This window comes from Bemisia tabaci, chromosome 6 (genome assembly GCF_918797505.1).
Source record: "Bemisia tabaci chromosome 6, PGI_BMITA_v3".
NCBI lineage: Eukaryota > Metazoa > Arthropoda > Insecta > Hemiptera > Aleyrodidae > Bemisia > Bemisia tabaci.
The window spans coordinates 1,000,935-1,020,376 of record NC_092798.1 but is presented as its reverse complement, the minus strand read 5'-3'; the positions used below and the strand labels follow the sequence as shown (position 1 = coordinate 1,020,376).

General features: G+C 40.0%; 2 protein-coding genes across 2 annotated transcripts in view; one reads left to right on the top strand and one right to left on the bottom strand.

Moving 5' to 3' along the window:
* The window catches only part of LOC109033851 (uncharacterized), a 55,462-nt gene that overhangs the window by 17,396 nt on the left and 18,624 nt on the right, over positions 1–19,442 (top strand). The gene's annotated exons all lie outside the window — the stretch shown is intronic.
* LOC109033850 (uncharacterized) overlaps positions 2,030–19,442 on the bottom strand; it is a 69,174-nt gene continuing 51,761 nt past the window's right edge. Inside the window, exons 4-5 of the mRNA XM_072301376.1 lie at positions 5,177–5,341; positions 2,030–4,353 (exon numbers count right to left, since the gene is read on the bottom strand). Coding sequence (XP_072157477.1) covers positions 4,331–4,353; positions 5,177–5,341 — 188 coding nt within the window. The 3' untranslated portion in view covers positions 2,030–4,330. The remainder of the gene's footprint in view (positions 4,354–5,176; positions 5,342–19,442) is intronic.

Sequence of the window (19,442 nt, the reverse complement as noted above, 5' to 3'; positions counted from 1 at the left end):
GGAAATTAAAATACATTTTTCAACGCAACTCGCTAAGTAGCCTTGTCTCTTTGAATTTGGAATGTGTCCAAAGGCACATGTACTAGCAATTCTAAACTAATTTATGTTCATATTTTTTCAAAACCCCACTGCACATAGATTTCTTTTGTTTAAATGCACCCCTGTGCAGAATGGTTTTTGAGTGTTGCAGTTGAAAGTTAGAAGTTTTTGCTAGAAAGTTAAATCAAGAATAAGCTGATAAAAGTTTTAATTTGTTGTGTTTGAGGCTCAACATCCAATAATTCAAATGCAACTTCATGTTCTCTAATAGTGAGAAACATGGTTTGTGCCACCATTAAAAAAGTTTTAAGAGTGCTTGATCTCGATACTCTTTTCAAGGCTTTGAAACTGCTCCTGATTGTTTCCCTTTACTAATTGTCAGTGGTAAATGCGCGCTGTTTTGGGCAATAACAAAGTATTTTATGTTCTATTGGTCGTTTGGAAAGACATCATATTTACGTAAGGAATTGCCAGCTTTCTTCAAAGGGAACCAAAAATTCCCTTCTCAAACTCATGATAGTTCGATACTGCGTTTTGGGCAAAATCACGGGTAGGATCGTGTAAAGTGCTTCAAAGTCCTCAAAAAGTGATTGAAAACTACTTGAGCTTTTATTTCTGAGGCCATGCAAACTGTGGAAAATGAACTGAAATGCTCCTAGTTTATTCTCTGGTATACCAAAGGTTGTTATTGGTCAAGAACTCAGGTTCTCACATATTGGGACAGTTTGACGAAAATCTTAACAGCTGCCAAATTCCGTTCATAATCAATATGAATGCTTTTCCATTGCGTAATTTTGCCTGATAATTCAATCTTTTACCAAAAACTAAGTGCAGTAATACCTTGAACTTTCCATAAATTACCTCTTGATCATGGAAAAAAACTGAAAAAATGTTAAATATAATATTCTTTAGTTGCCTTACGAAAAAGCTACTATAAAATAAAATGAGCGGAAATGCAGGCAATGTGTAATCAGTCAGGCTGTTTTTTTTTTTAAGTTTTGTTTGTTTACATCTAAATCTCATTTTAATCCTAACCTGCATCGGTAATATCGCTACTTTTAAATATTTACGTACCTTAAAAACAAATGAAGTGATGGGTATAGTCTATTTTGTCAAGCAAATGGTTATCTTTTTCTGTTAAAATTGACGCTTAGTTATTTTTTGATAATTTGCATCGGTGAGCATGTTCGTCCACTTTTCATTACCACCATTTTGCCAGGTTAAACAAGTATCAGCTGACAACTTTTCCAGCTGTCATAACCTTCTACTTTTATTAAAACTCCAAGTTGTATCATTTGTGAGGTTAATTGATTCTCAAGAAGAATCTGATAAAAAACACTCTGTGTTAGTTACATTTTTGTATGAGTCATCTCTTCGTTAATCGTATTGTCGATCTGTAGTATCATTTAGAAAATAGGAATCTTGCCTTTAACGCAAAATCAGTGGAATGATATTGAACTTCTGATACTTCCTTTGATCTAATTGACATCATCATTTTGCTACAGAGAGAGCAAGAAGCTGTTTTATATTTATCTATCTATAGCTGAACTCAGAACACTCCAATCTCAATTTTGATATTTCAAAATCTCTGCTCCTATCTGATTTTCTTAAGGAAAACAAGCCCAATTTGCTGAGACTTCTCTTAAAACAGAAGAGAAAAGTAACAATTATTTTCAAGAAATTACATCAATGGAAAAAAGGTGATTAAAAAATAAAAAAAATGACCCTCAGCATTGCAAAGCAAGATACTTGTTCTTCTAATTCAGCCAACAATATGTAAAAAAAAGAGAGTCAAAATTCCGGTTTATTTTTAGGGTTTTGACCAATATTTTTTTATGCTCCTTCGAGCCTTCTAAACTTGAAATCTCTATCAGGTATAATTTCACTTCATCTCTCAAATTGGGGTTTTTCCCTTCAACACTTAAAGGACTCTTTTTAAATATTTCAGGTCTTAAGAGTTGTAAGGTACGTCAATAAGAAGGTTATCATGTTAGGTTTCAATAAAATTTTATTGCAAGGATGAAATGAAAATTGAGATTTATAAACAGAGATTAGAAACAAAAGAAAAAAGAACAAAGTGTTTCAATAAAGTTGACAAACACGTCATACTGTACAAAATTAATAAATAATAAAAGAGTTTTTGTTTTCTCATAATAAATAATAGATAATAAAATATTTATACACGTAGAACTGCAGCATTGTTGCATGTATGAAAGAGCTGGGTAGCCATACATGGATAATACTTTACATTAAATGCTGTACACAAATTTGACGGGTTGACAAGTCACTCTATGAAGAGTACCTCAGGTGCAATTTATGTGATAAATTAATTCGTAAAGCACCTCATTAAATTTGTGTGAATGAGTATCAATGAAACCTTTAAACAGTTTGAAGGTTTGCAAGAGGCGTCTTTAGTGCTGCTAGCAACTACCTACACCCTTGACTTTTGGAAATTTGATCCTTTGCAGGCAGTTTTGGTCTATTTCAGCTTAATTTTTCGTCCCCTCTGAGGTATTGAAAATGATGCTTTTACTTTGTCGCTCTTCATAGAACTGTGGAAAAGGTTAAATAGTGCAAAAAAATTTGAACGGATTATGCGATTAAAAACTTGTGAATTACAATATTAATCAACACCAATCAAGTCTGATGTGAGAAATATTTCAATTTTTTTTCCTTTTCAGCTTTTGATACTAAATTTAACACAAGAATAGAAATTTCACCATTCGCAAACAGCTCTCCTAGGAAAACGATTCATCTTCTCCTTGTTAAGGAAGAAAACTCGGGAATTGTATCGGAAGAATTAAAGTTTAAGAGTTGTTCTAATAATTGAGGTCGCTTTTTGACAGGCTTAAAAAACAAGTATTGTTAAGTACATATGACATTCTGTTATAGTGACAACTTCATCATTCATACAAGATTGAACTTTCTCACATCAGATCGTCTATCTGTTGGAAATATGAGCGGTCAAAGCCAGATGAGCTTAATTGCATCGCAAAATTGTGAAGTTTTACCTGAACACACATTGATGGGTGATTTTTGTGGATGAACAATGTCAGGGAATATTGCTCAAATACAGGAGAAAATTCTTGAAAATTTTCAATTGAAACTTTGTAACTTTGTAATGCCATTAAGTCCCTCTGGCCCCAACCTTCCCAATTTAGAAACGTAGTACATTTGTTTGTTTTTCTCTCTAAAAATGCAAATTTTTTATGCTCAGTGGTACCTTACCAGTCTCTTGAATTTTTTTCTATTGGATTAGAATCGAACATATCAAGTAACTCAAAATGAACTTCAAAGAAAAGTTTGCCTAAAGTTAAAACAGAGGAAGAAGATATAAGGAATTTCACATCAAGGGCTAATTTTCTTTCAGGAAAATGCATGTACTTGAGTCCTGAAGTCTTTATCCATCCATCAATAATGCAACAGCGCAATATTTCAGCAAACTAGGTAGCACTCATCTAACAGATCACTCAAAGTGAAAACTAGTCCTATATCTAAACAGAGAGAGGAAGGCTACAAAAAATGGAAGTGTGCCTATTGTGAGATTCGTTATAATGAGTCAAAGGAAAGTACCCAATCTTACTTATAAAGAATATAACTTAGCCTAAAATAAATGTACAAGGACAGTGTTAGTTATTAAAAGTAATATCAGAGAAAGATCTTTCTTTAATGATATGCTTTGAACCTGATTATCATACAGAGAGCTCCTTAGTCATGGAAAAATTATCCATTTCTCAACCATTACGAAATGTGAAAGAAGACAGACGTAATAATTTCAATAATACATACTATTCAAAAATCACACAGTCGATTTGAATCTAAATTTTTTCGCCAGTGAATTACGCCTTTTTAAATGAAGTTTGAAACCATCATTCTGGACAACAGCCAAGTTAAATTATCGAGAAACATCAATTAATTTCTTTTCTTATGTGTGTTTTCCAACACATCTGGCTTAAATCCATGCTTCAATCGCAGTTTTTTCTATTGCTGTTTCCGTAATTACTCAAAACTCATCTCTGTCCCTTACCTTTTCCCCCTCTCTCTCTTCTACTCCTCCATTTTACTTAAATTTGCAAAGAAATTGAATCTTTCTCTAAAATGCAGACACATAATTCTGATAAAAACTCAGAAATAAGATTTTCAATAGAAAAAAAATTATAGTACTAGTAACACGCATAGATTTTAATGAAAACGTTTATTAAGTTATAAAAAAAAACGGAACATTCAATTACTGCTACTGCAAATAATCATCAATTATGGAAAGTTAAAACGAGCACTCCTTCAGGCCTCCTTATTGTCTGTTGCGTCTTTGGCCTGGAAAACGAAAAATAAAACACAGCATGTAACTAATATTTCAAGTACATAGTGATCAGGAACAAGGAACCAAAATAACATCGTACAAAACATAAAACCGATCACATCACAGATGAACCATTCAGTCGAAGGATTGAACTGTCAAGAGTCAATTTTTAGGAAAGCTAGGTAGAATCTGTCGCCTCCTACATGGAAGAACGTATTTTGTCCACGTCGTTTTATGCCTGTGCACTTTTTTTTCATGCAAGAGCCACTGTACAAACGTTTCTGCAAGTTTCAAGTGTCTCCTCATACAAATTTTAAGAAAAATCACTGGAAATTTTAGGAAAGTTAATGCGTTCTTCATCAAGATGTAATGGTGCAGAAACGTTGCAAATTGGCATCTTTTTGAAGCATACCGAGGGTTTTTCCCCCAAAAAAGTTTAGGTTGTGGCTTTCGATTTTGTGAAAATAACTTTTTTAATTCATGGCTTCTTCTGCTGATTGGATCATACTTTTTAAGAATGGCAGAAAATACACAAATTCAAAGTATTATTTTCCCAAAACCAAAGAGCACAGCCTCAAAATTTTTTTTTAAAAAAAAAACCATTTGGAAGGCTACAAAGTGAAGCAATTTTGCAACTTTACCGCACTGTTGTGTTTTCATTACTGAAAGAAGCTGTTTTTTGGCTCATTCCAGGAGACGCACCTCTGAAAAAGATCAGTGGAGTTGCAGAAGGAACTTCCTCTGTTGGAAAATAATAAATTTGAAAGTTTTTCATGGAAAATTGAGATCCCAGGAAAAGTTTGAATAATCAATTAGTTATTGGCAATTTTTTCTCACCTTTGTTTCCCTTGTTTTTTCGTTGTGCCTTGTTCTTACACTTCTTTGTGATTCGTTTGCTCTTGTCGCAGCTCTCACTGGCGGGGGTCTTTAATGTGTCTGTTCGAGCCATTTCGTTGGTCTGAGGATCACACGCTGACCAGGTGCCTTTTTCGTATCGGCAAGCTGTGTAAACATGAACAAAAAATTACCATAACATTACAATCGTTACAGCTCTTCTTATCATCATCTTGGTTGTTAATAGAATCAAAAAATTGTTAATAATGAAGTGAAGTTTGCAATGTAAACTCTGTGAAAATCATCGAAATCTATCTAATTCACATTTTTTCATCTTGTGGAATTTTCCTGTAATCGTGGTGGTATTTCTTACTCAGGGTTTATGAATTTGAGGGAAAATCCTGAAATTTCGAACCGCGCGTTTCCAACGATGCAGATACAACTAGTATCTTGTAGCTTGCTGTATTATTTTGGCTAACTGAGATTTACAAAATAATTTGACTGACTTAACTATGGATCCCTCATTGATTTGGATTTTGTAAGGTCTGTTCAAAATACCAACCTTCGAATGAGAAGGACTTCATCCCATGAATATTTTTCATTTTTCAAATTGGCACAGACAGAGCACACGTGGCAATTGGTGCTGCTTTCTAATAAGTTAGTGGGTCTTTTTTCAATGATTATTCTTATTATATTGATTATTAAAAGAAGTAGTGAGGTATCCTAATTAATTTATTAAGAAATTGTGTTATGTTACTACTCTGTAAATATTTCATTTATATTTTAACAATAAAGAAAAAAATTATCTCTTAATTTTTTTATTTATTGTAAAGTGAGCTCCATGGTAAGCCCAGGTAGTAAGTGCTGAGTGTCAGTATCAAAGACGAAAATTTGGTCACTCCTTGGCTGAGGAATATTCCTAATATTTACTAGAACTTTCAGGGGCCGCGACCCGCGTATGCTGCAGTAAGTAACAGATAATTCAACTCTGAACCCGTAAGTTTGTCTCCCCATTCCCCAAAATCCCCCAAAACCTAAGTTTTAGGTCACCCTTGATGACTTAAAATGGTTAGAGTGAAAATCCATTCATAAGGGCATTTTGACATGCTTATCCCGGGATACCCTTTACAAGTTTTTTACATTTTTTTGGACAACTTTTCGTAGAATTTTTTACAACACTTCATGCGACAAAATTTCATGAAATTTAGCGTCTCCGTGCTTTACGGATGACTGTTTTCGAGCTCCCTTTTTGCGACATGTAAAATCGGATTGGTGTCCCGAGGAGAAAAGCGCGGGTAGGTTGGCGGGGGGGGGGGGGGGGAGGGGGCGGCGGATGTGCGGAGTCTGGATCTCTCATTGCTTCCTGCTCATGAGCCGGAGTGACACAGATCCCGATATCGTCCAGATCGTTATCGTAACCCACTCGGCGTTGGACGTGGCGTACTACGTATCTCGCCCCCCTCCCCCGCCTGCCGGGGGGGGGGGGGGGCAAGGGGGATCCCGCAGGAGCCATCGCTACCACCTATCGTTTCCTCCGGGCAAATCCCCAACCCTCCTCCCTCTCGAACGCCATAAATCGAATCAAGACGGTTAGAGAGGCTTTCCTCGATTTCCTTGTAGGCATGGTGTCTAGAATTCTTCAGCATTCTCTCTTATTGATTTTTCCCTGATTTTCAGGAGCTTATTATTTCACCTCCCGTGATTTCCTTCAAAAAAAGTACAAGTATTCTGAGTTCTAGCTATGAATATTGATTTTTTTTTTTTTTATTTTTTTTTTTTAAATCTTTCGAAAGATTAGTTAATTAGTAGGTAGTAGAAGTGCGTTTTTGATATTTTTATTATTTTGGCCAATGAAAGATTTCCTACTAGGTATTCTGACGATTTGAAGACTCAAGAGGTCTAAGACGACGGCTCAGGTGCCAATAACATAGCTTAGAATGGTCTCCATGCGGTAGGAAAAGAGATGCCCAGTTTCTGGAACAGATTCCCCGGGTTTTCCCTGATATTCCCTGAAATTTTCCATTTTCTGATGAATCCCGGTCCTAGACGCTATGGTCTGAAGAAAGATGAAAAGAGGGTGAAAGCAATGTCACCCACTCCTGGGTGGAATTAAACCTGGCAATTTCACGGCAGCATTTTGCCAACATCTACATATAAGTTCTTCGAACCAAGAGACCCTCTCCTCATTGAATAGAGCACTGAGTGTGTTCTATCTGCATCGCATATTGCAATGGTGGTATCAAAATATTTTGCACTGGTTAAATAGTATGCCTCGTAACGATCAGGGCCGGATTTAGGGGGTGGCCACATGGGCCGCAGCCCATGGCGGCAAATCTAGGGGGCGGCAAATTTTGCAATTTTTTTTTTTAATGTAGCCATTAAAAATATCGGATTTAGAAACAAATACAAACAAGAAAATGCGACAAAATATATCTCTCATTTCCTGAGAGCATAGTAATTTCTAATTTTGTCGTCTTTCAGTGATACAAGAGACAGCACCTTCAATTAGTCGAGTTAAGAGAGAAACCAAACACGCAATTTGGCCTGGAACGGCGCGGCTTAGAGAGAAATGATGACGAGGACTTGAGATGAAAAGGAGAAGCCCTCGGCGCGGCGGTCGGCATGTAACACATATTAGCGCCTACAAGACTGCATGAATACTTCTCGCATTGCATCAAGCACAGTGCGGTGCGATCAGTGCAGTCAGCATGAAACGCATAGCGCCTACAAGACTGCATGAATACTTCACGCATTGCGTCAAACACAGTGCGTTCAGCAGCGGTCGGCGCGAAACGCAAGGCGCCTACAAGACTGTAAGAATACTTCACGCATTGCGCCAAACAGGGTGCGGTCTGCGCGGCGCGGTAACGTAAGTTAACTTTTGTAAACCTCATTTATGTTTGTTCTTTCATAATTTTTTCGTTCATTTATTATAAATACGGAGGTAGGTTTACGGAACTTAACTTTCGCCAAAGTTCCTTGAACTTTTGCTAGTAGTGTTGACGGGTGGGCTTTCCCAAAAAATGTGTCAATACGAGGAAACGCGTCTCATGCACCCCTCACCCTCCGGCACGTTCACTTGATGGTTTTTATAGATGTCTCAAAACGAATGAGAAGGGGGCGGCTCATGGGCGGTAAGTAGGTAAATCCGGCCCTGGTAACGATATATCTTCATATTATTATTTGAATACCACTATTGCTGCTCACGGGAGCTCGTTTTGCCTACACTCTTCAATGAAGGCGGACTTGTATCGATGCGCAGCGTTTACGTTTTCCTCCCAAGTGCTCAAATGAATATCTCAAAGGAGATCGACATGGAGTGTACCTATCGGAACATCACTGCATTCAACTTAATCTGTTCTCAGGGAGTTCCTCCATGGATTAAGAACACTCCAGGTCAATTATCATAATCAGCGCTCACACGTCATTCGTTCCGCTATCTTTGAATCCGCGCCAAAAATTTACCAAAAACCAAGGGTGCAAAAAGTGTCATCCGGTCGAACGTTTCACGCAATCTGCGATTTTCTCTTCGCTTTTCGCCGAAAAATTTCCTCGCTTTCCTAAACTTTACAGTGCTTTCTCTCTTTTTTCTCCACTTTTGAATATTTGCTCGAAAACTTGAAAAGATCGATGAATCGTCGGAATTTTTCCCGAAAATTATTTTCGGTTTTGTTTTGGTGAAAAATTTCCTCACCGATCACGCGATCCGAGGACTGCATGATCGGGCCGATTTTGCACCCCTGCCTTCACCCTCATGCGATTCCCGATGGTTCAAGCGGGCCGATCATTGAACTTGATAGACGAAGACGACGAAATGGATACGGAGGGATCCTGTTGGTAGAGACGGGTGGTTGCTATGGACAAAGGAAGTAGGTAATCAGGGCTACCGCAGTCAGGGAAAACCGGGAAATGTCAGGGAAAAATTCTTGGGTCACCTTTATTTGCTGTCGAGGATGGGTTCGACTCAAGCAACACATTTTGACAGAAAACTATTTCTAATAATGACTTATGAACCATCTCGCGTATCTTCAGGTGTCAGGGAATTTCATCAAAGTGAGTCGGGGAAATCAGGGAATTTCATATTCTAAATTCTGTGGCAGCCCCGAATAATAGACTAACTAACTGCAACCCACGAGAGACCCTATAGTTAGTCCATCATTTTCTCCCTTAGTCTATCGGAACCACCCATTTCAACCGATATGATCACTCCATGTTCCTTATAACTTCCTTGTCTATAGTTTTGTCTATCAATTTTAATTATGAGCCCACTGATCCTTACGCGTCGCAGCACGCATCGGACCTCGGGATCTCATGGTTAAGATGGAGGACGATTAAGGGGGGGGGGGGGGGGGGGCATCCCTAATCGAATAATCGTCCCCCTCTGGTTTGCGCCGCGGCGTGAGGTTCGAGGCTTTGCCCCCAATTAGCCAGCAAAATACAACGATTAACTTGATGGCGTCTCACCGCGTTGGCCCTTGGCCTGCCTTCGCCAATTGGGCCAACGCATCGCGCGTCCCGCATAAGATTCCCTCCGCTCAACCTCAACCTCAACCTCCCCGTAATCGAGCTCCACCTCGGGGCAAACATCCATGCCCCAAGTGCCAAACCACGTATCTCCATCGCTGTGTTTGAAAATTTCCGCTCCTTACTCCTTTTTTACAAAAAAACAAGATTGCCATATGAGTTGAAATTCACGCAATATTCTGTCGTGCTAAGGAAGAACGCCGTATGAACATTCGAGAGGTGCCAAATTTCATTCGATAAAATGTTTATTTTTGAGTAAAGATATGTATATTTTTCCCTGAAATTTTCTGGAACTTTAGCTGAAATTGCGAACAAAATTATCTGAAAAACTGGAAGGAAAATATTAAGAAGTTTACCAGGAATTTGCGTTTTATCAAAGGAAATTTGGCAACGCCTGAAGGTTCATACGGCATTCTTCCTTAGCATGGCAGTATTATGCTGGCGGAGAGGAAAAATCAATAAAGTTTCCAAAAAATCGCGCTGACTACTTTTCCAAAGACAAAATTAACTAGGGATGACAAGAGATCTGCATCATTGTAAACAGAGAAACGCGGTTTCTCATTTTGACCATCTACGTACTATCATAGAAACTACTCGTCCCTTGCGAGCTGATTATTGAAATTGATATAGACACATTATAGACAAAGAAGACATAGGGAACATGGAGCGATTGTATTGGTTGACACGGTTGTTATAGACGAAAGGGGGAAATGATGGACTAATTAGGACTGGATGTCTCTCGTGGGTTGCTGTTAGTTAGTCTATCACTTAGCTCCTTAGTCCGTTGCAACCACCCGCTTCCACCAATAGGATCGCTTCATTTTCAGTTTGTCTCCTTTGTCTATTGCTTTGTCTGTCAATTTAAATAATCAGCCGGCTGAGCTGTTATCGGTCATTTCTTTTTTATGCCCTGTCTTTAGAGGTCGTATCTTGTTGGTTTGCAGGATCGGATACCTACGTGTAGAATCCTGCGTTGCTAACTGGATAATGGGCTGGAGACTGAAGACAAAACCGGGCGCTAGGGGGTATCTCTCCCGTCCTAAGTAAAAGCGCCGTATGAGCATTCTAATGTTGCAAAATTTTCTTTCGCAAGATATTCATTTTGAAAAAAGTTATGAATATTTTTCCTTGAAATTTTCAGACTTTTTAGATCTAATTACGAGCGAAAACCTCTGAAAAATCGGAAGAGAAATATTCTCAAATTATTCTGAAAATTCGTGATTAGTGGAAGGAAATTTGGCAAGGCCTGATGGCTCATACGGCGTTCTAACTTAGGGATCTGCTATCCGGGCGGATTGGAAATGGAGAGGGCATTCACTTGAATCCAAACATGTCTAAGTCTAACGAGATAAAATTGCTCGTATCCTTATTAAGCGTGCCGCTCTTGCAAGTGTCCCAGTGTCCAGCCCCGTGTCCGAGCCCGGAAGTTACGAAAATCTTGGTAAATAACCCGTTTGGTCAATTGAACCCTCCCCCCCTTCCACCCCCGCCTCGAATCTGTCTCCGAGGGAAAAATTCTTGAGTAACACCTTCGTCTCCTCAACATCGGTCAAACTTTTCAATCATCGTCAATTGAATGTACCTAGTTTACAGAGCAGACTACACTGCCAGGGGCCTCTGCCTTTGGCTCAACTTGATCGCGCTTTCCTTTCGCCTGCCACCTCGCATTATAGCAATAGCAGACGTGCAGACGCTTTTTTTACATATAGATTTAATATATTTAAGTGCTGTTTTATGTCAGCACTTAAATATTAATAACTATATTACTTTATGTATATATTATTCTACCTCTCCTTCTCTATTGCTAATGATTAATATATATATTATTCTACCTGTGTTAAATAATTATAGTTTGGTGTCTCAATTTTATATCATATTCATTGGAGTAAATTTAACTTTTTTCCCTCAGCACTTTCTTAGAGTGCTTTGAGCTTCGAGGTTCTTTTAGGGGTATACTTTATAAGGAGAGTATGGACTACTCGAAAATTTGGAGGTTATAGGTTTGATCAGGTCATGTTGCTCGTTGAGCTCTTGGGGCCCAAAAGGGCCGCAAACCTTTGACCTCGAATTATCCAGTGGTACTAATTTTTATAATTCTTACCATTCGTCGTTTCAAAAATCATAAGAGCATGTATAAAACTTTGATTTTTCATAAATTTTCTCAGTTTCAAAGTCTTAATTCTTCAAGACGCTTGATACCAATGCGCTGTCGGCCGTACTGATTAATCTTTCTAATGCATAGATTGGCAGCGGCACTTTTCTAATGATTTTCGTTTTACCCTTTTTCGCCCTTTCGGACCCTAAGAGCTACATGCATAAATCTAGTTGTTCATACTCTCCCTAAGAAGGTTCTCTGGGGGCGCCGCACATTGGAGCGAATTAGTGGAAAAAGTCGGACAGAATGTGGACTCTTTAAAAGTTTAAAGAAACGTTTATAGGTACAAAACTTATAGGAGATTTTGAAAGTGGCCCCATTGGGTTTCTCGCACAATGTTCTTACAGGAACCTGCCACGGTACGGCCTCGAGGATTTCACTACTCTTATTTTTCACCCAAAATACAACCCTGCTCAAAATTTAGAGGACGCAGCGGGTAGTCTTCTGCACGCTGATTGTCTTTTCGCGGAAAACTCTAAAAATTCGAATAGGCTCAGTAGTACAGTGGGTTTGAGGTAAGCAGAGAGGAACTAAACCACGAAGTTTGAACCAAAAATTCTAAAATAAAACTGGATATTGAGACAAATTCAACCTCTCAATTTTACTTTCAAAATGTCCTCTTCTCGACAGGTGGAAGTGTACCAATAATCACTTAGGCTGAAAATTCCTTCCATCTCTTTTCCCCCAAAATATCACTCGGTTTCCTGCTTAAATCGGACCAAAGAACACTTGATGCACGACTAACAGCTAGCCAGTGAGAAAAGGAGGTAAAATATTTAAGAATATTCCAGGAACAACTTCAGTCCGGCCGAGAACTCTTGACGGCGCGGCGCGGGCGGCCCCAGGAAAAACATTTTTCTTCGAAAAGTTCAATGAGTCGCCGTCTTTTGAATCCACGCCAATCTAATATCGAAACATCCGCGGCGCCTACATTCCCAAGCGAGAAAAATCATTCACGGAAATTGAGCGAAAGACGTTCCAAATTAAAAACGCCAGCTTTCTTCCTCGGAAGTCCTCTCGAGAACTTCTCTCTTATTTTTTCGCTTATTAAAAACACTTTTTCCTTTCCTTTGCCTCTTCAACAATAGCGCGATGAAGTGTTTACTCTCGACTTATTTTATTAAATAACTTTGTCGCAGGAAGAGAGAACAATGCCGCGCCTCGTCATTGGCTTCTGCCGCTCTCCTCTCCGTGACGGGAGAGTAATGGGGTGTCAGGTTCCTCTCCGGGAAATTCCCAATTTCCTCGCTTTTAAAGAAATTGAACACCTATTTTTAAGCCGAAGGTCGCCCCCACAAAATGACTTTCCACGGCACAACCTCGCGAATAATGAGTTGAAACTTTGAGAATAACAAGGAGACAAATATGATGTCTTTAACAAGTTTTTTTAAGGTAATCTTCAGCTACGGTCACTGACATTCACAAAATAGAAGGTGTCAACTTCAGTCCTCGTCTTCATAAGTTAAAGGAGTCTCTTTTGCCGCACATTAATTGCGAAAGGGGTTCGGGGTTTTGGGGCGGCTATATGCTTGAGTGGTTTCACGATCAGGGCTGGATTTAGAAGGTGGCCATATGGGCCGCGGCCCAGGGCGGCAAATCTAGGAGGCGGCAAATTTTGCATTTTTTTTTTTAAATGTAGGCATAATAAAAATCGGATTTAGAAAAAAACATTAGAAACAAGAAAAGACGACAAAATCTCTCATTTCCTGAGAGGATAGTAATTTCTAGTTTTGTCGTCTTTCAGTGATACAAGAGACAGCACCTTTAATTAGTCGAGGTAAGAGAGAAACCAAACATGCAATTTGGCTTAGAGAGAAAGGATGACGAGGAGTTGAGATGAGAAAGAGAAGCCCTCGGCGCGGCGGTCGGCATGTAACACATATTAACGCCTACAAGACTGCATGAATACTTCACGCATTGCATCGAACACAGTGCGGTCAGCGTGAAACGCAAAGCGCCTACAAGAATGCATGATTACTTCACGCATTGCATCAAACACAGTGCGGTGTCAGCGTGAAACGCACAGCGCCTACAAGACTGCATGAATACATCACGCATTGCGTCAAACACCCTGAATTCATGAAGTCTGCAACGTCGCAAACTGAGCTACGTGATTTGGGAGTTCACCGTCGACTTGTAAGTTGGCACACTTAAAGGGCAGGTGTTCTGCCGTGCTAAGGAAAAACACCGAATGAACACTCGAGAGTTGCCAAAGTGCCCTGGATAAAACAGAAGACAAAAATGCGTATCCTTGAAGTTTTCAGACATTTTAGATAACATTCCGAACAAAATTGTCTGAAAAAATTTAAGCAAAATATTCACGATTTTCCCAGTAAATTGGACTTCAATTGAAGGAAATATGGCAACGTGTGAATGCTCATACGGCGTTCTTCCTTAGCACGGCATTAGGGTCTTTGTATAATTTTGCCGTTGCATGGGTTGGGAGCCGGGAGGGATGATGTGGGAATGTCATCCCTCTGGAGAAGTGGAGCGGGGTGCATTTGAGTGGCGATTACTCCGGCTCCAGGACGCGGACGTCCGCGGCGAAGCTGAGAAAAGAATGAAGTTTATGTTCGTCTCAGAGAACGCTTTCTTCTGGAGCGGCAACTTTTCTCACTTATTACTCGGCGAGATTTCTTTCTCACTTTTCCGCGCCTCCAAGTGACAAAAGTTAAAAGCGCGAGTGGCTGCTTCCCTCAAGTGCTCACCATTCAAAAGTTGACGTCCCACCGAGCAGCCGGACGTCCCGGACGCACGTTGCCATCGCTTCGTACACTCTGCCGCGCTAAGGAAAGGAAGAACGTCATATCAACATTCGGGAGTCACCAAACCCTTGACAAAAAACTTTTTTTTTTTTTTTTTTTTTTTTTTTTTTTTTTTTTTTTTTAGGTTTTCCCTTAATAAAAAACTGTTTTTTTTGTTTTTTTTTAAACAAAATTCATGCATATTTTCCCTTGAAATTTTTAGGTATTTTAGATTATATTGCGCACAAAATTGTCTAAAATGTTGAGAAAATAATATTCACAATTTTCCCAGTAATTTCGGTTTTTATCGAAGGAAACTTGGCAACGCCTGAAGGTTCATGCGGCGTTTTGCCTTTAGCACGGCAACACTGTCCTCTCCAACGGTAAAACCCGGCCAAGTCCCATCGTTCAAGTACCTAATAATATTTAATAACAACCGACGCAGTATCCCAAATCCGCCTTTGGATACCCACGTTTGAAATTCTTTGGAGCAGGGTTCCCGCCGGTCTGGAAAACCGGGAAAGTCAGGAAAGACGACCGGGAAAAGTCAGGGAATTTGTGGGGAAAGGCAGGGAATTTTTGACACGTCTGCTAATTAGCCATTTTTTCGAGTAATGCCCGAAGCGCGATTTCTCATAATTCGTTGGCAAACTCATTTTCCTTCTTTTTTCAACTCCCTCTTATATCTTATAAAACATGTTGCCTTCAGTTCATTTTTGCGTCAATATATTTTTTCCCCATTTCTAAGAAATAAAGAGTTGGTTTGTAGCTGCTGATTGGAAAAAGAAGCCCATAGTATGGTGAGACATGTAGCCTTTAAGCAGAATCCTTGCCGCCCCCCCTCCCCCCCCCCCAAAAAAAAACAAAAAAAGTTGGCGGCACGCGAGAAGTTCCTTCAATTGATAGCTAGGCAAAAAGAACTACCGCAATGCCGTTAAGTATTTTCCGATCCGTAGTTACGAGTTCGTTACCATTGACGTTTTGTTCTGAAGATTACATCGATTCTGCGAACGGCTCTTTCGAGTTTTTCAACATGTGCATCGAAGTGTGCGGAACCCGCGAGGAATTGGTTGAGCAAGTAAGGGAACGTCCATCCCTCAATTCCGGTACTAACTTTGGCTCGCTTCTTTATTTTCCTTCCAATTTCACTTATTGTAAGTTTCGGATTTCTCGTTTCTTCTCCTTTTTTTCTTCCTCTTTTTTATCTTGCCCGAGTTCATTTTTCTGATTTCCGCGTCCAGTCCGTTAAATTCGATCGTTCATTTTATGAAACGAAAAAGCTTGACTCACAATATAACAAATACAGCATAACTCGCTCCCCTCCTCGCATTTTGGAAGTTAACCGATTTACAGCATTTTTAGATCAATCATCATCGGATACTCGTACAAAAATTCAACCCTCAGAGCCTTAAAATAACTTGAGCATTTGCCACAGTCTTTTTACCTATTCAACGAGAGTTTTTGTTTTCTTTACAGGATGACCCGAGGTCAAACTGCCAGACTGCCGGAGCATGCTCTGCAAGGGGGCTATAAGGTCCTCAAAGTTCTTCGAAATAAATGGTTTTTCCTGCTTTTTGGCAACGATATTGCTTCGAATCTCATGAAAATTGGTATGCCTCGATAATTTCACACGCTGAATTTATTAGTAACATTAGAAAAATCGAAATCTCAGTTTAAAGTGGGGTTGGGCCAATAGCTTGGTTTTTTAGCATAGAAAAGTGTTATATTTTGTGGATCCCCTGAAACCTCATATCTGACTGAGATTTCGACTCTTTTAATAACATTAATGAAGTCAGTGTTTCAAATTTATTGGCGCTCACCAACTTTTATAAGATTCAGTGCACCACCGTTGCCAAAAATCAGGAAAAAGGATTTATTTTCTCCCAGATCTTGGGAGCGGGGGGCTGGAACCTCCTTGCACTAAAACACTATTGGAGACAATTTCATAGAGCAAGAAAGTCTAAATTTGACCCGTAAAACCCGCTCCTGCGGGCGGACTAACCTTGGATCATGCCGATACGTTGAAGCGCAGTGCTGCAAATGCACTTATGGGTTAAGCTTCTCGCTTTAGGTATGGACAAGTTTTCTGCCGTGCAAAGGAAGAACGCCGTATGAACATTCGAGAGTTGCCAAATTGCCCCGGATAAAACATTAAATTTTTGAAGATAAAATACGTTTTTTCCCTTGAAATTGTCAGACATTTTAGATAAAATTGCGAACAAAATTGTCTGAAAAAATTGAGGCAAAATATTCACGATTTTCCCAGTAAATTGGACTTTAATTGAAGGAAAGATGGCAACGTCTGAATGCTCATACGGAGTTCTTCCTTAGCACGGCAGTCTAGTGAAGGTGACCGGCGCGGCGTCCGTAGATGGTGCATCCGTACGTGCGGTGCAACAACTGACATTTCAAAGTTCCTAGCAATGACGTATAGAACCACGTATCTACCTACAATGTGTAGAGAAGTTAGGTTGTTTTTCCCTCGGGAGGGCAATAGCAAGGAGCATGACACCTCGCTCGGGCCATCCGCGAAACTGGGTGACGCCACATAACGTGGAGCTTTTATGGCGCGCGTTAAGTTTCATGAGCCGCTGGATGTTGCGAGCATTTCGAAGCGGGCGCGAGGATAGGACACTGTCCCTGCATTATTCGTCCGTGCATTATTCATCCCTGCATAATTCATTCATCCCTGCATGGATATCGGGTCCAGTATTGTCCTTCCGCCTCCGGTTTATTGCGCTCAGCCCGATTCCCGAGCCGCTGAGCCCTCAACTTCATCGCTGCCCCAGAACATTTTTAGACACTTTCGCACCCCCTCCCCCCCTCACCCTCTACGTTTTCGCCACTATTTCGTCACCTTCCGGCCGAAGTATCACAAGCGCCATGCGACGTTTCAAAATTGCCGCCGCCATTTCATTTCCGTACGGAGGAATTTTTGGTTGAATCTGTTTGAAAATTCCACTGAACTCTAACGGCAGCACGAAGAAAATTCAGCGAGCTTTTCGGACAGCTTCGTTGAACAATTTTTCCGTAAAAAAAAAATAAAATGGTAGCGGAAATTTTTAAACGTCACATGGCGCTAGTGATACTTGACGATTTACGATTTCAATCGCAACGTCACCGAACGAATACACCAGTAGCCGAGGTACGAATTTAAGCATTCTGATACATGTGCCTTGATCAAAATTTTACGTAGAACACGATTTGCGCCATCAAAATGGACTTCTTGCAAGTGTCAGTCATTCGCAACTTTAGTAGTATTGTATATGCGTAAACTTTTGCGAGAGACGCGACGGCGTCACTGGCTTTCTCTGAAATCAACTTTCAAGCTCAAAGGAAGCTCGAGACAATTCACCCACAAATTAAACGTATAAAAAAATTTTAAAATAGTAAACAAAAAAGTATAAATGGGTAAATGTATAAAAATCACCAATAATCTCCGTTTCAAAGCGTCACAAAGCCCTGCGTCTTGCGTAAATAGGGTCGGAATTCTGACTGTGAAAATGTTTAATTTATTGTTTCCGTGCTACGACAACGTGGAAGGGGCTGAGAAATTCGCGGAGCAGCGCTACCGGGCTAAGGAAAAACGCCGTATGAACATTCCCAGAGTTGCCAAATTTCCTTGGATAAAACCTGTATTTTTGACGCAATTTACGCATATTTTTCCTTGAAATTTTCACATATTTTATATTAAATTGCGCACAAAATAGTCGGAAAATTTTGAGGGCAAACATTTACAATTTTCCCAGTATATTCGGGTTTTATCGAAGGAAATTTGGCAACGCCTATAGGTTCGTACGGCGTTTTTCCTTAGCACGGCAGAGCGGTGCAGCGGTGGTTGGGGTGAAAGAAATTTCTGGAACGTCACTGTAAGACCTGGGCCGTGACGTATGTGAGGAACCCCCTTTCCCTTGGGGGACCGGGGGGAGGGGAGGAGGGGGGGTGACGCGACGGTAGAAAGGTCTCAATGAGCGCACAATAACTCGGCTGAATCATGTGTGCGTGACAAGGCATCCGCGCAAGGAGCCCCGGAAATTTACGACTTTTTTCCTTTTTCCCCGCGGCTGAGTGCCCCCGGTTGCCTAACTGCGATCATCAAGGGGCAACCACTTGATTTCGAACTCGATCGGATTTGTTTTTAAGGGGGATATCTGTGTTTGGCGGAATGCATCACGGGTATACAATCGACATATATATTTCAAATTTGTTTCATTTGTTGGATTATTTTGGAAAAATCGAATAGTTAGTCACGAGAATAATTACTAAGGAACTGGGGGCTACGCTGCTATTATGGTGAAGTTCATTTTTGTACCAATGCAGAGGGCGTGATATCGTGGTCATTGGGTCTATGATTGGCTGAGCGAGACAGCATGAGATACGCAGGGACTGCACTGCCGCGTGCTAAGGAAGAACGCCATATGAACATTCGAGAGTTGCCAAATTTCCCTTGATAAAACATGTATTTTTGACGAAATTCATGCACATTTTTCTTTGAAATTTTCAGATATTTTAGATTAAAAGACATACGAGATTGTCTGAAATTTTTGGGGAAAAATATTTACAATACTCCCTGTAAATTCGGTTTTTATCGAAGGAAATTTGGCAATGCCTTCAGGCTCATACGGCGTTCTTCCTCAGCACGGCGCAGTACATTCTGCAATTAGGAATTACTATTTCTGGCTATGGCTAATTTGGTATAACAATTTATGAGGACCTCTCCGACAAAACAGCACATACGCGTCTATGCTGTTTCCTTGAAAATTTGCGATAAATATAACTCATACCCTGAATAAGGCACCACTTGACTTTCATGTCGATAGCTGCAGAAGATCGGCAGATACGATTT